The sequence below is a fragment of the Heliconius melpomene genome, chromosome 15 (assembly GCF_056956725.1).
Source record: "Heliconius melpomene rosina isolate 202511_hmr_F chromosome 15, ASM5695672v1, whole genome shotgun sequence".
Lineage (NCBI taxonomy): Eukaryota > Metazoa > Arthropoda > Insecta > Lepidoptera > Nymphalidae > Heliconius > Heliconius melpomene.
The window spans coordinates 8,345,697-8,370,803 of record NC_140403.1 but is presented as its reverse complement, the minus strand read 5'-3'; the positions used below and the strand labels follow the sequence as shown (position 1 = coordinate 8,370,803).

Here is a 25,107-nt window from a genome sequence, read left to right as displayed (position 1 = left end):
AATACAAAACCAAGTAGTCCGTAACTTTTAAAAATTAGGGGATTTTTTGTTTGTACGCTTGTTTTTACTTATAAAAAAAAAATTAAATCAGCTTTAGCTGTATCCTACATACAACAGAACAGGCAGAATGAACCTAGTGTTAAGACACTCTGTTCCCCACTTTCTGCCGAATTCTGGAGGCATTCAGTGGCAGAACTCAACGTCGCGCTTTGCCTTGAGCGAACCAGAGCGAAGAAATGGAAATATAAACATAAATAAATATTTCACTTCCTCGAGTGGGGACCGAACCCACAATCGTCGCGTTAATTGCAACCTTGTGCCTAAAACCTCTAAAAAACTGACAAAAAAAGTAATTTCCTTAAAAAATAACAAATAATTATACGTAATTTTCAATTTAAAATTATAGGTATAAGCATATAGCTATCGCTGACATCGTTACTGATGTAGTAGTATCATTGTTTCATTGTTCGTGGAGCGGAAGGTGTCTATACATAATGTTTAGCATCTGTTGCCTTTATTGTAGTTGGCCTTGTTGCACGCGATCTAGCTCTACCATTTTTTTATTTAAATTCACAATTTTTCTTTAAAATTTCTTATTGTGCTGGTAAAAATCATTAAATATTGAGATAAGAGCTATTGGGATTTTTATTTATATTTAGAAGTTTTATTATAACAGTCAAATATGTTATTTAAAATGGAATCTTAGGTTTTCCAAATTGTTTATTTTTGTAAGTATCATTATAAAGAAATCAAAATTGATTTTTATATTTTTGTCGCAATATGGACATTCAATTAATTTCTCTTAAATCTACTTCTAAGATATAAACGCTAAGAATTAAAACTAACAACATAATTTACCAAATTAAGATGATTTCACGAGCCTACGTTCATAATTGATCTGGTGGGCAATTCAAAAATTTCGTAAATGGACGAAAGTGAGCAGTCACGCTCTCATTGGAGCAGCTATGAGCTGAATGAAATTATCAATTACATACTGGTACCCCATCCTGAATGTATGTAGACGTGTGGAATTTAAATTCATATACTGTCCCTTTAATTGTATTTGAAGAAGTTTATTAAGAAAAATACATTTTTTTTCAGATTCGTAATATTAATGGGCAGGTGGACGCTAGTATTAAGAATTTCCACCGAATTCTGGAGACATTGTCTGTTGATTGGCCTAACTTAACGCTGTGTTTTGCCAAAATAAGTAATCTAACCCATAACCTATCACGTTGACAATTACAAACTCGAACCCTGTGGCACGACAGGCTTTAAAGTACCTTTTATTTACATTATTAAATATGTGTACGATAAAGAAAAATAATAACTTATATTATAACCTTTTTTTGAAAATTCCCTTATTTTCAGTATATATTTTCATTTTAGAAATTTTCGTACTACAAAACGAAATGATCACCAAATATACACACTATTATTAGATTGCTTATAATCATAAATTAAGTAAGTCTATAATATAAATAAATAAATGTAACTTTTACAAGAGGAATAACAAGCATAATGCCGAAGAGTCTGCATTCAGATAAGTACTGTACGGACAGGAAGCACGGACCAGTGCACCGGTTGCTGCGTTGAGCCATGGCGGCTGGACACCTTGTACTACATTGTATTTACCATTAAAATTTACATAGCGCGATATCGACAACAGGTTGATTTTATTTGGGAATTCAGCGAATTATTATAAAAATATTATATAATTATCTACTTATAATGTACATAATACGATTATATTATGGTCCAAGCATTTGTTTTATTCCTATTTTCTTTTATCTTTCAGTCCAGTTCAGTACTTAGACTATGGGGTTTCGAGCGTGCCAATCGAACACTAATCATTTCGTCAATGCCACCTTATATGGAATTCATTTATCTTTAGAATTTGTAGGCTTAAGTAAGAAGAGAGAGAGTAAATAAAAGAGTCACGAGTTTGTCTTATCAGGACGTGGTCTGCTTTATGTCTCTAATTGAATTAAATGTGGAAAACAAAATGACATTAAGTTCTTATTGGTTCGTGAAAATATAAAAAGGTCCAAGAAAATAGAAAATTTTACTATCTTTACTGTTAAGGTGTCAAGACAAAGCGCGACCTTGAGTTCTGACACTCAATAATGCCTCCTTAATTGGAATCCCGAATTGGGGAAATGGGGAACGGAGTCTCCTAAAACTAGGTTCCCTGCTACATGCGGGATACAGCGTGAAGCTGAAAACTTCTTAATGGGTTACAACAAACTGTCACCATCACCAGTAATGTCAGCGATTGAAAGTAGATGAAAAATGAATGTAATATCAGAAGCTATTTCCAACAGAATTGGTCACGCACGCACATACGACAGATCGACTATCGCAATATTTGTTAAAATATTAGTTCTATTCTAGCAAATCGATATCTTGTTTTGCACTTAATCGATGTAACGGTGTGTTCTGTTTTACGATTGTATTTTGTTTTTACGATGATAATATAGACGATAAGTATAGCATTTGCTTGAATTAATTATGTTTAAGTATAGAAGGAAATACACAGGTCACCTTTTAAAATTTAATTTGGATAGGAATGACATTTCGAATTAGTATATTACGAGGCCGTTTTCATTAAAATTTATTCTGAACTAGCATCTATTATATTTATTTAATATAAGTTGATGTAGAATATTTAAAATAAAATATAATATATAATAGGTTCGTTAGTGTTAGAGGTTATTTTATATGTCAAGATTCCCGCTCAATTTTATTAACATTAGTGTACGATACAGATTATAAAAATATTATTTTATCTAAATCGTTCTAAAAAACGTGTTACGTATGTATGTTGTCCATTCAAAATTTTATATATTTTAACTTTTACTATTTACTTTCTACTTTGTCGCCTAATCATTTATTATTTTGTTCGTATACATGCATATATTATTTACTTTATTTAAACGATTTTGCAACTAATCAAAGAGTAGATGAAAATATATTTAAAACAAGAAACTGCCATTGCTGTTTTTACAAAAAAACCGAATGTTCACACGGATCCACGTGTAATGTAACATTAGGAAACGGAAGTACGGTCGGGTTCCCGCGCAATTGTCACCCGGCGACGCGCGACGTGACGGATTTTATTAGTTTTGCGTTGTTGTACTGTATTGATAACATCAGTAACCACGAAGGTTTTTACCTAACTTGCATTTTTCAATTTATATATACGAAAATAGGGAACGGGAGTATCTTTATAAGAGTAGAATGTCTTAATACTAGGTTCCCAGGTTCCTTTTGCCTACCTTGCTAAGTGGGGGATACAGTAAAAGCTTACAACTAGATACTACTTTGTTTTATCTCAACTTTCGTACATTTTTATGTCTGGGTATATCCGCGTGTGGACATAAAAAGATAATTTTAATACAATATTCTATTAAACTTGACATCACATAAAATGTCGACCATACTATAAATATAAATAAGACAATTACTTTAATAAGTATCCATAAGTCTCATCTACGTAGACGTTAGCTATTAAAATATAATTTTCATTTACTTTGGCAATATATTAATTATCATGTGAGCATCGCTCCATTTCTGAAACCTATTTCCAGGTTTTTTTTTAAATCAACTATGACGAAAGGTTGTGTCACTACCATTATTGGAAACGTGTAAACACTCGTCTTTGCCAACAATGGTTATAGGAAATAATTTCTCAATAATAACACGCGCGGAAAGTGAAAAAAAAAGGTTATTACAATGTTGGAGTGCGTTAGAGAAAGTTCACTTTAATATTCATGTACGATCTCGTAAAGTCGATTACGGTTGGATTACCAAAAAGTTTAAACTTAAATTACTAGGTAATCAAATCTTAGAACGGCCTCATCGTTTTAAATGAGAAATTTGTTATTTACACGTAACAGTGTATCAACTAAAATTGTATTAAGCTTTATTCTACTAGTACTGTTTCTTATATCTTTCCGCTGTATCCTGCACATAGCAGAGTAGGCAGAGGTAACCTAATATGAGGGCACTCTGTTCTCTTTAAGACACTTCCATTCACCACTTAATTCTGGTGGCATAGCGAGTGGCGAAACTCTTTTTGTTTGTTTGTTGTCTTGTTTTAGTTAATTTAGATGCATGTCAACTTAGCCTTTAAGTTCGGTGTACAATTTATGTTCTAGTCTCATAAGACTTTTTTTAGCATAAGAATTATGATTGTATACTACGTTGGCTTCCTATTGAATAAATAAATAAATAAACTCAACGCCACGATTTATTTACGTCAGAGTGAAGAAATGAAAATATTAAATATTTCATTTCCTCGAGAGAGAATCGAACCCACACCCTATCGTGTTTACAGTCACATTTTATGTCCACTGGCCTCAACTTTTACTTGTATATATAAAACATTTGAAAAAAATAATATGGTATGCGAGTGTAAATCACAATAATCGTGAAATAAGAAGCGGTGCGCCTTGACCAGTGAAGGGTCATGTTTGGTAGTAGCTGCGTGCGACAGGTGCGTTAATCGTTAAATAATGGCTAGGGAATGACATCTGCAGCTATTTGAATTCTATACAAACTTGCAAATTATATTTTTTTTGTATTGTTCTCAGGGCCTAGCTTATAAATGTTGTGAAATTTTCGATTTTTTTAATAATTTAAATGTATGATAGTAAAGAATTTCGTATATTACAAAATAGAAATAATTTTGTGACCAATTAAGAAAGAATAGTATAGCCGGATTAGAATTTTGATATTATTTTATATATTTTTTTTTTTCATCTCGATTATTGTAATATTTTATTATAATTGAACAATCTAAGGTCGTGTAGAGTTTGAAAGAAATAATTCTGTGTGATACAATAACATACAATAACGTATAAATACGTCTTAGTTAATAAAACAATACTTATTCACATCTATATGATTTGTCAATTACGCATTTTTCATTCAACTATATTTATTTATGTGTGTGTGACAAAGAAAAGAAATATCGATTAAACGAGCATTCTTTGCATCGAATGATATAATCATCGCCAGAGTATTTTATAATTATAGTGAAAATCGATAATTTCAGTGAAACTTAATACACTGCACAACACTACCTGAGTGATGTCACTTTTCTCCTTCAAATTCTCAAATCTTGCGAGGATTTCCTTAACAGACACTTTAGGCTCGGTGGTTTCTTCGTGGATCGTCTCCATATGACCACTGGACGAGGACGAGAAACTTTGTGGGCACTTTTTGTTTTTACGACGCATAGGTTCCGGATCGCGAGTATCCGCTCCCGAATCGGAGTCTTCAGGAGCGGAGGCATTTTCACTGGAGGCGGCGCCTTCTGAGGAGTTTATGAGGGAGTCCAGGCTGGGTGCTCGTCGGGGAGGTGGGAAGTCATCGTCGACCTCCAGGCCGTAGACTCTTTGGAGGTGGCGCCAGTTGTCGCGCATCGCGGCGGAGAGGCGCGGGCGCTGCATGGTGCGCGCGAGTGCGCGGTCACGGTTCGACTGCGCGATCGCGGACACTAGCGCTATGGGGGTATGGGAGGTTCTGTTGTCGTTTTGACACGGGACGTCAGGTTGTTATCTCTATTAGAGGTTGTTGAAGGTTGTGCTGATAGGTCTATTGTTATTGATGCATATTTTATAGGTTTTTTGTTGTTTTTGATAATATAGTTGTATTAAACTGTGTGGTTCGATAAGAGCGGAATAAGGCGTATGTGAAAATTTTTTTCCACATACGCCTTATTCCTAAGGCGTATGTGAAAAAAAATCCAAGAAAGCTTACGATTTCTTGGATTTTTTCTTAATTGGTTAGCTTGTAAAGCAGATATAAGTGATACAACTAATATTAAATTCTTTAATCTTAAATTCCGTATAAGACATTTATATAAAAAAAAGTTAATAATGTATATATTTTTTATGATAGGCAAAATCTATGTGGTTGTAGACCATAATTTCTAAGAATTATGGAGATACATAAACAATATACGTGTAAATACTTTACCAAATTATCATTCAGAGATTTTAAATTATAAAACCTCCTCCTTTTACAGAAGTCGGTTAAAAATTTAATATTATTATTTTAACTTAAATTATTTTTACAAATGTAGGAAGTTATTTCTAATCATAAGCCACACATATATAAAAAATATAGCTTAAGTATATTTAGTTGATGAATATATTACGTGGTCTAATAACTTTTTATATCTCGTCTTTACGGTGAAACTATGAAAACAAAGTTGGAGAGGAAAGTGTTAAGTTATTTATGCTAATTTTTTACTTGAATTATTTTTGTATAGTTGACTTATTTACAAAATATTTTCAAAATTTATATTTCTCTTAACCTTTGCAATGCCTGAAATTGCATTTTTTTTAATTAGGCCCCATATTATCTTTTAAATTGAATTCATGGTCAAATAAGTAGGGCTTAATTCCAAACTATTATAAAATTTGACTATATTAAGTTTGCTATATACATGAAGTGAAAACTTACATCGTAAAAGCATTTTAGTGTTTAGCTTTTAATCTTTTATCTAAGAGCAAGACAGACGGCAATCAAAATTAGGATTTTAAACAATAAAAATTCGTTTATTTTATAGTCCGGCGTTGAGTTTCGCCAATACGTAATGCCTTGGAAAATTCGGCGGAAAGTGTGGAACGGAGTGCCTTAACCCTAGGTTCCATCTGCCTACCCTGCTGTGTACGGAATACAGCGTAAAGCTGATTTATTTTCCTTTATTTTATATATAATTGCGTCATTTTCTGCCACAGGTGTTCGGACAGTGTAACGACTGTAACGGGTTGTAACGGACCCTCATTCTGGAGCAAATTAGCGAATCAAATCTGATATGTACTTTAAGATTTAATTGAAGTTATCTAATAATTGATTTATATGGTTTATAGTCAGGAGCTTATATTTTTGAACAGTATAATAATATATTTTTTTGTGTTATAAAATTAAAAAAAATATATAAAATATAGAAGGACTACCAGCTTAGTGTTACGACACTTCCGTTTACCCATTTTGTAAAAATATATTGGAATATATTTGTTCATTTAATTAAAATTATTATCACAAACTAAATAACAAATAAATAATCAGTACTGATATATTATCAAAATATATAAGTCATTGCATTTTTAGAAATAGATACCTCAAAATGAAAAAATGCAAAATTTTTTAAACAATTCCCAACTTTATTTTCTATTTTGTTTAATATTTTATAACTATAGTATTTTTATTGCGTTATTATGTGTAGTTATATATGTATATGAACTGCAACGGCCAGTGAGCATCTGTACCTCGTTAATGTAACTGTATCAATTACGTACAATCAACGTTTATATGGGTACAATAGAATGGCTGGTTATGGCGCAGAAACGAGCTTTTGTTAAATAAGTTTATTTAAATAGGCATTGTTAGTATCTATTTATTTATTTAATAATATATAAGAGCTTTTTTTATATTCAATTTTTTCAGCTTCACGCTCTATCCTGTATGTACCAATGTAGGTAGAGGAAATCTAGTGTTAAGACACTCTGCTCTCCATTTTACGCCGAATTCTGGAAACATTGAGTGTTCAGTCCTGGAACTCAACCCCGTGCTTCGTTCCATACCAGAACGAAGAAAAAAAATATTAAATATTTCATTTTTACAACTGGGAACCTGCGGCACAACTGGCCTTTAATGTAAAAAACTATAAGTAAGAAATATAAGATAGTTATATAACATTAAAAACATTTTACTGTGATGCAATGTAATGTCTTATTTACTATATACGGTATTAACAATATTTGCTTGCTTATAATTAACAATAAACGAGTTTAAATCGCTTTCTTTTACAATACCGGTAATATACGGGATATTATTAAGTCATTTCAAATAACATTTATTCAGTTTCTTATTATTTCATCGATTACATCTGCATCACGCTATATCCCGCACACAGCACGGTAGGCAGAGGAACCTAGTGTACGTAGTGTAAGACACTACGTACGTTTAAAATACTTTTAATTTCCTGGTAAAAAAGGCAAAGCGCAGGGTTGAGTTGCGCCACTCGACACGCAATACCTCAAGAATTCGGCGGAAAGAAGAGAAAAAAAAAGGGAGAAATTGGAGAACAGAAGTGATTTTAATGTCATAAGATACAGCGTGAACCTAAAAAAAATGTTTTTATATGTGACTTATGAGACAGGGCGAACAAACTTAAGAATACATGACACAGTTCTTTATTGCCAAACGATTTTATATTGCTTCCCATTTGAGATATTTTCTCTTACATAGTTTTTTGCTTTTTATATTTTCTTAAATAACTAATCTATATAATATCTTAGTATAGACATTTATGTAATTTTTGAACTTTGCATCATTTTGTCATCCATCATTAACTAAAAATGATGTCAAAATGAAGATTGCTTATGCAATATGTAGAAGTTAAGCAATTTCGGAAGTAAGGAAATATTTACTTTGGACCGAACGAATCATTTAATTTTAAATATCACTAGACTTTCGGCTGAGTCATTCTTTGTCACTTTATCAAATATTCACATAATTTTGTATGATATAACGCTCTTCACGTTATAAAGACAGTGAATGTGTTTACATAAATAATAGATTCTTTTCAGAAAGTATTAAATTTTGACCCAATTTTATCAATTAATTTGACGATTCAATTGACAGAATTCAACATTCAATTATATTATTGTAAATTAATTCACAATAGTTACAGCACGTTATAAAAACATGTAATTAATAACAGTAAAATTGAATAGTTTTTTTTATCAAAACAGGTATAGATACAATACATGTAATTATTATTTCTCCTCTCTCAATAAAGAAATTTTAGATTTTAATAAATATAAGATTAAATATAATCTGCAATATAATAAATAGTTTTTAAGTATTTATAGGAGGCCAGTCGTAACGAAGGGGCACAAGTAACTGTAAAGGCGACAAATTGTGAGTTCGATTTCCACTCGACGCTGCGACCCGGTGTTGATTGTTCCTACAATATAATAAAAAAAAACTTACCTGTGAACACTGCAAAGCAAACTCCACTATGATAGCGTGGGCGTGATGCGCGAGCGGCACGTGCAGCGTGAGTGGCGGGTCGCGACCCGGCGTCAGTTGTAGCGTGGCGGGCGCGGGCGACGCCGCGCGGAGCCCTTGTAGGGGTATCGAGCGACGTGTTGTTAGGCCGTTGGGACCTGTGTAGGTATGTTTTAATGCTAAGTGATATGTGGGAATTGTGTTTTTTGTGCACTGTATTCCGCTTATAGCAGGTAGACAGAGGAAACATAATGATACTTCCGTTCTCCACTTTCTGTCAAATTCTGGCGGCATATCGTGTTGAGTGACGGCACTAGTTACCAGAGCGAGAAAACTAAAATATTAAATATTTCATTTCCTCGTCTTAACACTAGTTTCCCACGTTCCCTTTGCCTACCCTGCTATCTGAGGGACACAACGTGAAGCTGAAAAACATTGACAACTTTTAAAAGACTTTAGTAAATTTAGACATACAGATTATAAAAAGTAAACCCTACTAACATAGTTAACATATTCAACGCTTTTGCAATATATCTATAAACTCATACTAATTTACCTTTAACTCCAATAGTAACAGCGTTATGCGAGACCGCCAGCACAGCGTTTTCCCCCGGCGGCATTCTCGCTGAGAACAATCTAGCAAAATAAAACGGCCATTCTCTAGCCATTTCTACAGCTTGCCGTTTAGTATTGACCCTTGGAGGTCCATTCTGTGAGCGAAGAAATGCTGATCCTGCGCGTCTTTCTGTTGTGCTTATACGTAGAGATGGTGTGCTTGATGTTATATCGTGGACGATCTAGGGAGTAAATTAGTGGAAATGAGTAAATATTATTAAATTTTTGTTTTTTCATTTTAATGTAAACTACATTATAATTTCATTTGAGAAGATCAATACTCAGTACATATTCCAGTCTTTCAGCTGCAATATGAATAATAAGCAGAGAAAATCTAATAAAAGTTGTATGTCCCTTCACTCTGAAAGACATGCTGACATTATTTTAATAGACAGTGTTAATTTTGTTATTAAAAATCAATACATTATATTAAAAAACAAGCGGCCCGTCCGCGGCTTCGCCTGCGTGAACTGTGTTATTATGAATTTCTGTCGCCGTAAGTACCTACGTCTTATAAGTGACGTCCATGTAAAATTTGAGACTGCTTTTGTAGTAACGAAGCTTCATACAAACTTTCAACCCCAAAAACAAAATTTTGAAGTCGAATATTGCAAATTCCCGTCTTAGCGAGCACCTACGTCCTATAAATAACTCTTCTGCAAAATTTCAGATTCTTAGAGAGATTTCGTGAGATTTCGTGATGAGTGAGTGACCTTTCGATTTTATATATATAGATATATTATATTTTTGTTTTATTTTAGACCAACAATATTATATTATATAATTTTAATAGTTAATTATTATTTATTTATACATCAAAAAATTGCCACAATATTAATACTAACTTGAGCGTACAGCAGATCGAGTATAGCAGGTTCACTATACGTTTCTAAAGGCGTGAACACTTCCTTGCGCACGCGCAGCTTCCACGGCACGCGGGAGTACGTTATATACGATCGCTCTGATGGAAGCAATGCCGCTGGGGCTGGCACGTCACCTGTTAACATATGTGTAATCATAGAAAAATATATTTATTGATTATTTCTATATAAAAGATATTTTGTTTAAATTGATTCATTGTTACATAGCTATACTAATTATAGAAGAGCTGAACAGTTTGTTTGGGTGAAAGGGATAATCTCAATAACTAGGATTTATAAAATAAACAAACACTAAATATTAAGTGAAATTTCCCAAAATACAATAGTGAAAGCTATATTTAAATCGCCTGACAATTTTATTAAAAATTGTTTTGGGTTCTATTATATTAATATGATAGCGAAGAAATATGATTTAATTATATGTATATATTTCAAATATAATAATACACTTACGTTCAATATGTTCTGTTTTATCTGTCACGTGAGTAGAAACTGATTGACGTCTCTCAGCTTCTAATTTCTTGTCTCTTTCTTTTTGAGCCATATGAGTCTTAAATGTTGGACGTTCAGTTTTTTTCAAAGTATCGTTAGTATCTGGGGGGAACATTATATCAGATCGCGGACTGTCCCTCGCCCTACCCACTAACATATCCCGAGAATTCTTTCTTCCGTCATATCTTTCAAAATCATCAAACATAGCTGATGACCGTTTACGTTCAAAGTGTCCTTCCATTTCATTCTCTTCTTTTCGTCGTTCTGTCCTAATAGGATGTATTTCGTATATTTCTGATGCAGCACGACCAGAGAAGTTATCACGAATATCACGTCTGTTATCTAATGTAGATTCTGAATCCCATTCATCTCTACCAGCTTTTTCATCGTAACTCCTACCATCAGACTCATCACCCCAGTCTTCTTTAACTCTATGTTCACGGCGATCAGATGTTAAGAATCGTGATGCTAAATCGTCGCCCTGAGTAGAATCAGTTTCTTCTTTTCTTCTTGAACTCCAATTAGCTAAGAATGCATGACGATCATCAGCTTCTCTATTTTGATGTACACCAAATGTGTCTCGATCACGTCGAAGTTGAGCAAATGTAGAGGACAAATCAGCGGGTGGAGGTGGAGCAGGTTTGTCTGGAGGTGATGGTGGAGACATAGGTGGAGGAGGAGCTGGCCCGGGAGGTGCTGGAGGTAATGGAGGCGGTGGCGCATCAAATCTCATACCCCCTCCAAGCTGCCTCTCTAACATTAATTTTCTAGTATCTTCTAATTTATTAATCGTGCGAGGAGTTTCCGCCGCTGATGACGAACTCCTAACAGAATGATTTGCCGTCACTCTTTCTAATCTTTGCCGCATTTCTGAGCTCAATTTCAATTTACCAACACTTCCTGGAGACGGTCTTTGCGCTCCGATTTCAAAACTACGTCGTGCAGTTCTCTGCGAGGGTGGTTCCCGGGCTGACGGAGAATGACCGTCCACTTCAAATTCTTCCCAATCTATAGCTGGAGAGGCTTCAGACCGTGATCGTCCTCTCGGAGCTTCATGTTCCACGCCATTCGATTGAGCTTGAGGTGTTATTCTTCTTTGTATTTGACGCATTTTAAATTTCGTGAAATCTTGCGGTGTTTCTTGACCTACGGCATCTTTAGGTGGGGGCCACCTCCACTTTCCTATTCTAACAGTTTTTGCTCGGCCGTAGAGGTCAATGAACGGCCGGGCTTCTGAAGGGTCCATGTCGTGAAGTGGCGGTGGCATGGGTGGAGGGGGAGGTGGGGGAGCACCCGTTGACATGCTTTCATTAGATTCTCTCCTCGATTTAACTGAATTTCTTGGAGGTGAATGTATCTGTGCATGTACTACAGTTGAAGCGCGAACCGGTGATGTAGGTGCTGAATCGGTCGATTCTACAACTTGCCCAGCAAGTAACGTTTGTAAAGCTTGATTTTGAGCCAAGAGCTGCTGTTGAATTTGTAGATTTTGAGCCATCGCGTTCTGTAAGAACGCTCTTTGTAAGTTTTGATGGTATGCATTGATGTCGACTGTTCCCGGAGGAGGTAAGTGTAATCCTAAGGCGGCTGCTAATGCTTCAGGTGTGGCTGGCATAGCTGGCATCGAAGGTGGCAAAGAAATAGCACCAAAGCTAAGTGCAGATGTATTAGCACCAGCAGTTCTTGGAGTTGATCCACCTCCTTTAATAGCCTCTGATAATCCTTCGCCATCGGTCAATCTTTTCAGACTGTCGTTCATAAATATGGGGTCAAACAGATTAGTAATATAATCATCCACAGAATCTACATTTGATTCTTTTCTGCTTGCTTTACCACTTTCTTCTTGTCCACCGCCTTTGATAAGACGAGCTATAGATTCTGAGTTATTTAAAGTATCTATCTGTTCGTTATAAGAACAGCTCAAAATACTATCAATAAATTTATTATAGTCTTTGCCACCTTTAATACTAGCTGCAAGGGATCGGGCGTCAGATAGTTCGTCGATATTAGGATCTAATACGGGGGAGAAAAGGTCATCTAAGAATTGATCCACATCCGATGCTTGACTAGGAACGCGAACGCGCCGTACGTGGGATGCTAAACTCGGAGCTTCAGAAGTATCTGACATTGCTGACGATCTGTAAATAAAAGTTTAATTTAATTTTCTTTATTAATTTCACATATTATAATTAGGGACCTATATATTTTCTGACCTCTGGCCCGTAAATTATTTTTATTTGCACAAATTAATATAAAAATAATTACTTCTTCCGTCAAACTTCCCTTAAAGCGTGATATATTACACATACTTGAAAAAATATACACATATTTGAAAAAATATATAAAATCTTACCTAACACCACTAAATTCAGAACTTTTTTCAATATAGGCGCGACTAGATTGTGATCCGGCTGGTGCTCTTTTACCCGCATATTGTGATTTAATATACCTAGAGGCTCCAGCGCGACTTGCGCCATACTCTGGCTCCATTCCCTTACTGCTTGTCACACTTGGAGCCCCTCCGAGCCGTTCCACTGAATGATATCTGTCATTCAATCGTGATTGTGACAAACCTAGATCTGTTAATTTGGTCGGTTGAGGCACAGGGTTGTCACCTAATAAGTTGTCGAGCGATCGACTTCGTACTTTATCCGATTGTTGTTCAAAGTACCGTTCATTTAATGCTGATTCCCTTGATAAAATATCATGAGATATTTTCCTGGAATAATCTGTAGTGTTTCTAGAATCTGTGGTGTTTCTAGAATATTCGGATGTCTTTTTGGGATATTCGTTTGTGTTTCTAGAATATTCAGATGTTTTTTTGGGATATTCATTCGTGTTTCTGGAATATTCTGCATTATTTTTGGTGTATTCAATCGTATTCCTAGAATATTCCACATTATTCTTAGAATATTCGTTCGTATTTCTAGAATATTCCGCATTATTTTTAGTATATTCATTGGTATTTCTGGAATAATCGGCATTGTTTTTAGAATAGTCGTTTGAATTTCGCGAGTAATCAACCGCATCTTTCGAATATTCGCTATTCTTTCTAGAATATTCACCGGAATTTTTGGAGTAGTCGGCACTTATTTTTGGTAAAGTACGCGATTCTTCCTGTTCCATTTTCCAATTGTATTCTGATATGTTCTCGTCTATTGATTCTTGTAACATACGTTGGATGCTCGGTGACCTTGACTTTGGTGGTTCTGGTGGTGGAACCTTGAAAGGAAATAGGCTAATAGAGAATAATGTCTTTAATATAATAATAGGAGCGACCACTGCGACGTAATTAAGACGTTTCTAATTGCACGTGTTGATTGTGGATTTGATTCCTGCCTGCCCTGCTCTGGGCTATTTAAATATGATACAAATACATGTTTGTTTACATATTGTTATTTGTTATGTTACATGTTTCGCACCTCCACTTTCCACCTTAATTTCGAGATTTTGTGTGTTGAGTAGCAGAACTCAACGCCAAGTTTTGTTTTCACCGAACTCACAATCGACGCATTTATATTCAAACGCTGGCCTTAAATAATTTATTACAAATAAATAATTAACAAATACCTGTGGCCTCGCAGCTCTTTCACTATCTACAGAAGAAGCACGTGGAGGCGGTGCGGGTGGTGCTGAACGGGAACCCGATGCACGTAAAGGTTCACTTCTAGCACTCGCTAAAGCCGACCATGTTTCTACTTCACCTACCGCGTCCAACGCGTATTCGCAGCCTGCCCATTCTGTGTTAGAGAAAGTAGGAAAGAATTAAAGTATATAATTTACAAAACATACAATATTTTTTATAATACAAAAGTCTTGCTGAGTTTTTACGCCGATTCTTATGATGTGTGAGGGAATTCAACTGTTGGTAAATTATTTGACGTTCAAAAATTCAACAAGTTACGTTTTAAGATCAAAATTTCTGCATTCTTTTATTTTGCTATGAATTGACCTTTAATTTATATCGAAACTTAATAACTTTTTTTTTCATTGTATAATACAAAATTTTAAGCGAACATTTTACCAATTTGTATCTATTGTTAATTGAAATGAAGTACCTTAAATGGCGTATATTCCTTCATTTTTATTTTATTTGCGGAAAAATAATATAAATATAATATGTATGAATGAGTGACTGTATGAACTACTACTATAATAAAAAAAACTACAAACCAGTGAGTTGTCCATTGTGTTCCAAAGTGAGTGACCAGCCGGAAGTGCCGCGCGTGATGCCGGCCGCGGACAGCGCGTTGGCGGCCGCGCGCTCGCACGTCGTCCACGACTCTACTCCAATTGTGTGGACCGTGTCTGATAAATGAAGATCAAATTTTAATATGCATTTAGTTTTTTTTTTCAGCTTAAAATCCTATTCATAAAATAGTGTACTGTGAACGCAATGGTTATGGGTTTGATTCCCACTAGAGCGATAAAATAAAAGATAAAGATATTTTCAGTTCTGCCACTTAATGGAAAAGGGAGTAAAAAACAAGTACTTAAATAAAAACGTGTGTGTGTGCAAAGGCGGCCTTATTGCTTCAAGCAATCAGTCAGTATATTTTTTCGTTGTACCAACAAATTTTTCTACAACAAAAAAATATACCTGCCTATCAACAAAAAAATATGCCTGTAAGAGATTGCTTGAAGCAATAAGGCCGCCTTTGCATACTTATTTTTTTTTCTTTTCTTTTCTGCTCTATTTGTATTATTCTTTTTCTTTTATTTGTGTGCAATAAAGTATAAACTAACTAACTAAACTATACCGTAGTTATCGGCTTATAGCCACCTATGCTTTCTGAACTTTGCCTAATGAACTTTTCATCATAAAATAATCATTCAAAACCCAAACTTACCATCATACAAAGTGAGTGGTAGAGCAGGCCTGGCGTTATCACCAGCCGCCTTCCACTCTAGCAGTGTGGGCGGGGCGCGCCTCGGGACGCCGCTAGCGCGCGCCGCTGTGGCCTCAGTACCGCACGCGAGACGTAACAGGCGAGCGCGTTCAGCTCCGGACGCACGCTCGGATATTAGACGGATTAGGTATCTGGGGAAATGTTTGTTTATTATTATATGTTTTTTGCTGTATTTTGCTTTTGATCAAAGACGTTATAGATAATATATTTCGAAAAGATTTTTCACGTCCTTTATAGTAGTCTAGTAGTCACAGTTTGACGGCACTTGAGAGCGCTCTCAGATGCCGTCACTCAGTCACTAATATCAAAATTGTACTTAACTTCCATCTACTAATTAAAACAGCATCTCAAGATTGATCTCAGAGTTAACTCTGAGATCAATCTTAAGATTGATTTATGAATAAGAAGCGAGATTTATGAATACGAGAGTTATGAATACGGGTAATATCTTAATATTAGGATTTCTCTGTCTATCTAAATGTGGTTAAATAATATAATACAAACATAAACATACTTATGCAAAGCTGGACCAGGTTGAAACGCAGCGAGGCAATGCGCGAGCAATCGTAATACTCTTGCTGGAGCACCGCCCACTTGGTTGCATAATTGTACGAGGATTTCATCCCGGAGACCTCGCGATGCTAAACCTCGCGCCGCTACGTAGTCCGCAAGCACCTGTTTAATATTTAATAAAAGAATAAGAAAAAAATAATAAAAACTTCTTTTTAAACGTATGAACTTTGTATAAGCTAATACTTTCTTTGTCTTTTTCTATATTTGAAGCTATTATGGTGTATCTGGAAAACGCCTAATTGTAAATGCTACGTTTACGACTTTGATCTTAACTCCAACCACAGATTTTTTTAATTTTCCCGCTTTTTTATGTATTTTAAATTTAAAATGTTTATTTTGTATTTATTATATCATGATTTTTAAAATTATCTATTTACCTTTTGTCTCGTTTCATTTCCAGCAGCAGATTCATCGCACCAACGTAAGATGAGTTTGAAAATTGCTACAGCATCATTGAAATCTTGGTCCCTGAAAAAAATGGTAATAATCAAATTATAAATACACTCAAAAATAAGAATTAATTGATTCTTTTGAATTTTCGACTGTGTCCCGCATAATAATAGAGAAATGTCAAGACAGAAAATTAAAATAATTCAATCAACATGCAAAACATTAATAAAAAATAAATAAAAAAATCTATCAACACGCACCTAACAGCCGCTTTAGACAAGAAAGGCTTAGTAATGGGATGTTTCTTAGGACTCAGTTGTCCACCATCAGCAAAATACACAGAAATGAATTTGGAGAAAGCAAATTGTTGTAGATCTCGAGGTAATTGAACCCGCTCCTCTTCAGCGTACACTTCACTAGGCACCTGAAATAAAATTGAAAATACTATTAAAAAAATTATAATTCGCATACTTAAGACAAGTTAAAAAAAAATATGTTAAATTGCTATGTTGTCCATTTATCTATAGTTTTATAGAGAGTTTGTTTCGTTGAATGCCCTAATATTGATTTGAGCTGACAAATTGTTTTTATGTTGGAATATAGGCTATATATATTACATTTCTAAAAACAAGCATTATAAAAATATAAAATTTGAGAGAAAATTAAATGGATTTAATATGTTATTCCACTTTATTTAAATTTTCTGTGTCCTAAATGACATCTAATTCTCTTTAGTAATTATTATTTACCAGATATTTATAAGTATTATGAACTAGGATCTTTTAACAATGAAGAAAAAATCTACATTGTATATTATTTATTTACATAACATTGAAATATATTTTTTTAATTTAAACTTTTACTAGTTTTTTATAAAGAATATTATATTTAAATTAAATTCACTTACTTTAGATATATTTCTTTCTGTATGCGGTGGCTGCCAGTCATCAACTTTAGATAGTATAAACGCAAGCTCTGCAGGTACTTCCAACACTTGTAAACTCTCTGCTTTCGCTTTTTGTTCTGCTGCTCGACGTCTGTAAATAAATTATTATTTAAAATGCTTTAGTTTTTATGGATTTAACAAAAACTTAGCATTTTTACTTAAAAAGATAACAATTAACTATATGTAACATGTAACATTAAAGTAGAACATGCTGGTTCCTAATTAGTTTTTGTATTTATTAATTTAGATTATAAGTTAACTGTGCGTCAATTATATTCAAATCGATTAGACTGTTTGCATGATTGAGCAAAAAACATATTAATAGTTTACCTTCATAAAAGTTAATAATAGAATATACAACCCAGTCTCAATGTTAATAACACACTAAACTATTCAAGGCAAAACTAATTGTCAATTTATTTGCTTATTTATAATTTGATATGTTGTCATTAATTACGCTACCATTAATATAATATATTATTAATTATAATATATTAATATAATATTTTTTATTTTTTATTAAAAAAGGAAATTATTCTATTGGAACCGTCCAAATCATAGGCAAAATTGCTGTATAGCAGAGTAGGCAAAGGGAACCTACTGTCATGACATTTGTTCTTTACGCATCGCCAAATTTTTGAGACATTTACGCCATGGTTTTCCAACCAGAGCGGAGAAATTAATATATTTTAAATATTTCCTCTATAAATGGGAATCGAATTCATTATCATCGTCACTACAGACTGTCTCATTGCGCCACAAAGGCTTCTATCTATCGATATATTACAACAAATAAATAGATTAACGTATATAGAGATAGCTTACTTGGCAGCAGCCTGCTGAGCTTCCTGTCTCCGTCTCATTTGTTCCTTGAGCGCCTTAGTTCGCGCTCGAGCTCGTTTCCCTCGTACTAACGCCTGTGCTCTAACAACTCCTCGCCTGATGATGACGTATCTGCGACGTTCTCGAGATGCCTTCCACCACGATTGGATTTTAACAGCTGAGTATCTCATTTGGTCATAGTATTTCCTATAAAGAAAAACTTTTGTTTCTATCAAATTTCAACTAAATATTCACTCATGTCATTTTGCCTAGAGAGAGAAAGTAACGATCTTCTCGTTATCTATTTTACGTCCATTATAGGTAAGTATATTTGGTATACCTCAACCCAATACGGCATTAAGTCTAGACAAGTTAAGGAATAACTGATATCAAGTATTCCAAATGCTGATTCAGAAGTCCGAAAGTTACATACGTGAAGTGATATAAGTGCTAAACATGATTTAGTAACTTAGCTTGCAAGAAAATATTACCTTAAAAAATATTACGAAGGTATTCTCACAAATTTCCGACAAAAGCGAATCTTTAACACACTTTAAATACGTTTTTCGGTAAATAACTCGTAATAACTTTAAATACACAATAAAAAACATAAATAAAAAGTTTCACCTAGCCAAATATCCTCGTATCCTGGCCTGCAGCAGCGTAGCAGCGGCCCTCAGCTTGTCCGCGCGCGCGCGCTCCAAGGCGCGGTGTAATGCCTCGCGGAGGAACACCCGCGCCGCGCCCAGCTGGAAGTCAGCGCCCACTGAAAATTAATTATTTATTGAATAATTATAGTATTACAATACTTGTACATGAATTAATAAATAATTGATTAGGTTTTATTTATATTATTAACTCTATTATATCTCGTATATAGCAGAAAAGCTAGAACCTAGTGTTAAGACACTGTGTTCTGATATTTTCAAGACCAAATTTTCAAGACATTTCGTGTTGAGCGGCGGAACTTAACGTCGCGTTTTTACTTGTTGTTAGAGCTAAGAACTTAATAAATAAATGGAATGAGAATTGAACCCCAAACGTTGAGTTTACATTCAGCCGCTGCGCTATAACAGCCTCGTTATGAATAATTGATTGAATAATTACACTATTACAATACTTATCAGTTATACATATATGAAGTAATAAATGATTCATTGTTGTTTATAATAGTTGTAGAGGTGAAAGTGAATTTGTAAGTATATAGTTTGATATCTGTTTAGTATCATATTGGATCTTTTAATATTTTAAAGAGGTAGACTTAGGCGTTGAAAAGGGGGGAGGGGGGGGGGGGGGGGTTATTTGGTCCATCCACCCTAGAATAGTCTAGTACCCTAGAAAAAAACAAACAAAAAAATTGCCCCAAAAAATGAAAAACAACTAAATTTACACGAGCCCCCCAGTCAATATCTCTAGATACGCCCATGGGGGTAAAGCAGTCTACCTACTACCGACCTTTTAAAATGGTGTCTAAAGTAATAAAAAACGGAGAGTTTAATAAATAACAGAAGAAGAACAATTCGTGAAAAAAAAGAACTTACATAACACCATGGCTTTGATCCCATAACTTCGTTTCTTAACACTTTTCCAACTTATTTTCTTTCCCATTTTCCACATGTTTGTATGGAGTTCGTTTCGCGACTGAGGCTTGTGGCACGATAATGACTTTCGATAAAAGATCTGATAAACTCTATCTCGGAAAAGGTGAGATTACTAATTGTTATGGCCATTAAATAGTTAGATAAAAGAAATGTCTTTATAAAGTAACGGGGGTGAGATAACGAAAATAGGTTTTATTTAAAATTATTTGTTTGATTATTTGTTAATTTCACTGTGACAGACGTGTGGTCTAGAGTGTTGGGTTACGGAGTGCAGGTTCACATACGTATATACGTCAATCATTGAATGTTTTTGTTTAATATTTTTTTTATATTATCTGCAAATGCAAATATCTAAATACAATTCTGAAAATAGTACCAACTCCTACTTCACCCGTTTTTATTATATAAATATGTATTACTAGCGGACGCGCGCAGCTTCGCTTGCGTATTTATGGGGGAATTCTAATAACCCATGAAACATGTGTTCAATGAAATATTTTTAAGAGTCTAAATTTAAATTTTTGTAAAAATCGGTGGCGATTTAAAGATTTTTTCATAGAAACTTTCAACCCTTTATTTGCACCCTTAGGGGGAGAATTCTAGAAAACGATGAAACACGTGTTCAATGAAATACTTTTAAAAATCTAAATTTCAAATTTTATAAAAATCGGTGCCGATTAAATTTTTTTTCCATACAAACTTTGAACCCCTATTTCACCCCTTTAGGGTTAAAATTTTTCAAAATCCTTTCTTAGTGGATGTCCAGATGAGATTACAAAAGTAAACTTTTGTCCAAATTTAACGTTTCTACCATTAGCGGTTACGGCTGTGCGTGCGTCTTACCTCAGTCAGTGAGGACAAGTCCTTTTATATATATAGATTAACTATTATAATTCCGATAATAAACAGTAAACAGTAGGCGTTGTACCCCTTCGCTTTCTACTACAGTACACGCTGTATACAAATATACAACACCCATAAACGACTAAACGACTTAATTACCATAATCCATACTCTACCATCAATACATGTGTCATATTTTACTATTATATATATTTTTTTGAGTCGAGTGGCGAAACTCAAGTCAAGTCGAGTCAAGGCGCAGTGGCACAAGCGCAACTATAGGTTGTGGATTCAATTCCCGCTCGAGGTAATGAAAAGTTTTATATTTTCATTTCTTCGCTCTGGTCTTCGAGGTTGAGTCCTACCCACGCAATCCCTCCAGAATTCGGCGGAAAGTAGGAAGCGGAGTGTCTTAACATTAGGCTTTCTCTACCTACTCTACTACATGGATACAGCGTGAACTGATTCATTTATTTATACTTCACAAACTGAATATCTGTCTGTACTATTATAAGATTATTACTTATATCTATTAACTCTATAAAGCAATATACAATGGTACATACCAGCTCCAGTAGGCGGCATTTCTGCGAGAATAGAATTGCATATCTCTCTATACGGCGTCGATCGGGCAGGCAACGCTTTCAATAAATACCTGGGATAAATTAAATTATTTAAGGGTATATAAGAACCTAGTAAAAGTCCTTCTCCACATTTTACTCATTTAAGAGGCAATGCAGCATTACCAATTAGATGGTACTATCTTATGTCATACATCATTTAACCTGACCTTTAGGACTTTTTTTATACAAGATAAAAAAAATATTCAAACCTCCGAGTCGGAATCGAACCCATAAACATCACTCAGGTGCTATGTCTTCGCACCAATACACAATGAAGTCAAATACTACATTAAATTCAAAATTTAAAATATCACTACAATAATTTATAATTTCAATTTCCCTCACCTATACCTATCCACGAAGTTCTGGAACGGTATTCTTATAGGATATCCCATTTGTCTTATCTTGATAGTGTCTAACATGCCGGTGTACCGGAGCTGTGCTAGAACGCACGGCATGTCGAACTTCATCGGTGATTTATCCGTATTGGGCTTTATACAGCGCACGAACCACGGGTTGCAGCGAGACATGGATTCGAGAAGCTGGTGGAGACTGTCCGAGAAACTGTAAAGAAATGGTTAATTTAAATTATTCAGAAAATTTAAAAAGAAGAGATTTTTTCTTGTTTTCCTTCTAGGTATCCCATGTTAAGAGTTTATCTTTTTACCGGGGTGAGGAAATGAGAATAACTCATTCCCCTGAGTGGGATTCGAACTCACAACCCTTCCGTTCACAGAAAATCGCTATGCTACTACGCTGCCACGGCCCGAATCAAAATAAAGATCAACAAAAACTATTTAAAAACTCACCACTCAACCACTCACGTCCACTTTCAAATATATTTCTCGCTCTAAATATAAATTCTATAAAAAAAAATTATAAAGGCACACGTGGATGTTTATTCGCCTCTTGTATAAGTCTTATTAGAAATGACAGTATATTCATATTAAATGAAACCCTTCAAAAAGAAATGGTCGTAACTATGGATTAGTAGCGTTTAAATTGTTATATTTCAAGTGAAGAATTATCTTGAAATTATATAAATTATATTCTTTTTATATAGGTTTTTTTTTATATTTTGCGCTTTTTTTGTTTTTTTAATAGTTAAATAAGGCCCATAGTTAAAATCATTTTCAATATTAATAAATGAATGACTGATGAGTGTGTGTAGCCAATAGTTGTTCGTTTTTCAAAAATTTACAAACAATAATTTAAAGTTATTAAATAATCAGGTGTCGAGGCAGCTGCCCATTGAGTTCCGCCACTCAACACACAATGCCTCCAGAATTAAGCGAAAAATGGGGAAAGGAGTGTCTTAACACTAGGTTCCCTCTGCCTACCCTGCGTGCGGGATACAGCATGAAGCTAAAAAAAAAACTCAAGTTCATCTTACCGAGCCGCAACAGTCGGCGTCCTAGGTTTCATAGTAACGAAGCGTCCATTAGCTCCTCTCGGCAGTGTTTTGTTAGCGTCGTGCTGTGCTCGTAATTGCGTCGACATTTCCGCTACGAGAGGCACTTCACTGCTGCACAGTAGTTCTAGGACATCGCCTCTTAAGGCGTCTCGGTTCTTATCCAAGAAGCCTTCTACGTTATACCACACTTGACCCGCGTAGTGTTTGATCTGGAAGTTTAAGTGTTGTTTTAATAATAAATTGGTTTTCTGTTGGTGACTGATAGTATTTTCTTTAGTACTAAACTTTTTGCATACTATATCAATTTATAAGTAAATATATATTATTTTGTACATATTAAATATTGCGTTTTTGGTTCGTAGAATTATAATATTATATTTTATTATTTTTTCTAAAAGCCAAACACAGGAAAATTTTAAGTCAAAAAACCCAAGCGTCACTAATTTTGCATACGAAATATACTAAACGTAAATAAAATATATAAGGTTCTATTTTGAAAAGTCCTTCCACTCATACTCACTCCAAACTCATTCGCCCCTAGCCTCGGTCTAGAGTACAGCTCATTTAAAGCATGATTATAATGGCACTTTTCCAGGAACGAGGCGTCTGAAGCTCGGGGGAAGTTGCTTTCGTCGTCTAACAAATGCAGTATACCCACAGGCTTCTTGCTAAGTAATTGTATTACTAAAACATAAAATATATTTTAATTTGTGTTAGGTTCCCAGGTTCCTTCTGTTTACATGTATAAGCTCAAAAAAATTTTTTATCAAATAAGCAAAGTATTTCTACCTGGTGAGTTATCATTCCACGTAAGGTTCGACCATTCCAACCTTTCTTTTTGGTATTCTTGCTGTTCAAGTTTAAATATATGTTTATTAAAATAGTGTTGTAAAGTTTCGTTAGCGAAGTTTATACAAAGTTGTTCGAAGGAATTCTCTTCCAAGTCTTCAAATCCGAAGATATCGAGGAGAGATATTCTGTGAGCATCGTGTAATCCAGCGCGGTGGACTATCGAGTTTATTCGGAGCACAAGCCAGCTAAATAATGATGAATATAGTGCTTTTGCAAAAGCATCTCTAGCGTCTAACGCCTGGTCTATAGGCAAAGGTGATCGCATGCGTTCTGCACGAGCTGCTGTAACTCTCGTCGTGAGGGCCCTAGCCAACTCCTCAGCTGGTACTTTAAGCAAATGGGCTGCCCAGCGGACTTCTGCCCCACCACCTAATTGTACACCCTCTTGTCCATGCCTTAATTGGCGTCTATGAAAATAAACGTTCCCTAAATGCAGGACTGCGGCTAAAACTTTTATTATATCTTCTCTTTCAGAATCACCGATCCCGAGCACTTGCATCGCCCCACATAACGCTGTCCAGTCAGCACCCGCACCTGCACCTCCTGAATCACCTCCTTGATTTAAATAAAAATAATGCTCTGCTGTCAACAGGCCCCTTGACTTCCTTTGTTCTTCATCAAGACCAGCCAGTAATTCATAGAAAACGTGATAGTTTCTCTCACCCGGTGACTGCGTAACAATTCTCGATTTCTCTAACAAATAATGAGCAACTCTTGCACCAGCCAACGCGCCATCTTTAAAATATAATTCCAATAATTTACCAAAACGACTAGAGTTATGATTTTTTGGTGTTCGTGCATTGCCGAATGCTTCGAGTAGCGGCGCTGCTTCAAGGATTTGTTCTGAAACGGGAGCTCGACCTAGTGGCGTGGGAGCCACTGCAGCTAAGAATTGAACTGCTAATTTGGTAGATTCTGTTTTCCCAGCACCTGACTCCCCAGAAATAAGAATGGCTTGAGGATGAGGTAGAGAGGATCGAGCAGCTGCTGCTATTGCAAATAAATGAGGTGGGAGGTCCCCTAAAGCTTCTGCCGCATGGTACCTGTGAGAGTAATGGTATAATGCGTTAAATAATAACTTTCAGACATTATAATCTTGGATTTAAAAAAGGAAT

The 25,107-nt window shown here is 34.9% G+C and overlaps 1 protein-coding gene across 1 annotated transcript in view; it reads right to left on the bottom strand.

Moving 5' to 3' along the window:
- The window catches only part of Myo10A (unconventional myosin 10A), a 76,026-nt gene that overhangs the window by 20,074 nt on the left and 30,845 nt on the right, over window positions 1–25,107 (bottom strand). Inside the window, exons 4-22 of the mRNA XM_085198728.1 lie at window positions 23,930–25,035; window positions 23,661–23,824; window positions 23,120–23,349; window positions 22,072–22,290; window positions 21,670–21,758; window positions 19,287–19,425; window positions 18,663–18,866; window positions 17,799–17,928; window positions 17,152–17,315; window positions 16,879–16,969; window positions 16,443–16,603; window positions 15,869–16,059; window positions 15,192–15,326; window positions 14,589–14,758; window positions 13,372–14,240; window positions 10,980–13,156; window positions 10,491–10,642; window positions 9,587–9,827; window positions 9,013–9,188 (exon numbers count right to left, since the gene is read on the bottom strand). Of these exons, the coding sequence (XP_085054854.1) occupies window positions 9,013–9,188; window positions 9,587–9,827; window positions 10,491–10,642; window positions 10,980–13,156; window positions 13,372–14,240; window positions 14,589–14,758; window positions 15,192–15,326; window positions 15,869–16,059; window positions 16,443–16,603; window positions 16,879–16,969; window positions 17,152–17,315; window positions 17,799–17,928; window positions 18,663–18,866; window positions 19,287–19,425; window positions 21,670–21,758; window positions 22,072–22,290; window positions 23,120–23,349; window positions 23,661–23,824; window positions 23,930–25,035 (6,808 nt within the window). The remainder of the gene's footprint in view (window positions 1–9,012; window positions 9,189–9,586; window positions 9,828–10,490; window positions 10,643–10,979; window positions 13,157–13,371; window positions 14,241–14,588; window positions 14,759–15,191; window positions 15,327–15,868; window positions 16,060–16,442; window positions 16,604–16,878; window positions 16,970–17,151; window positions 17,316–17,798; window positions 17,929–18,662; window positions 18,867–19,286; window positions 19,426–21,669; window positions 21,759–22,071; window positions 22,291–23,119; window positions 23,350–23,660; window positions 23,825–23,929; window positions 25,036–25,107) is intronic.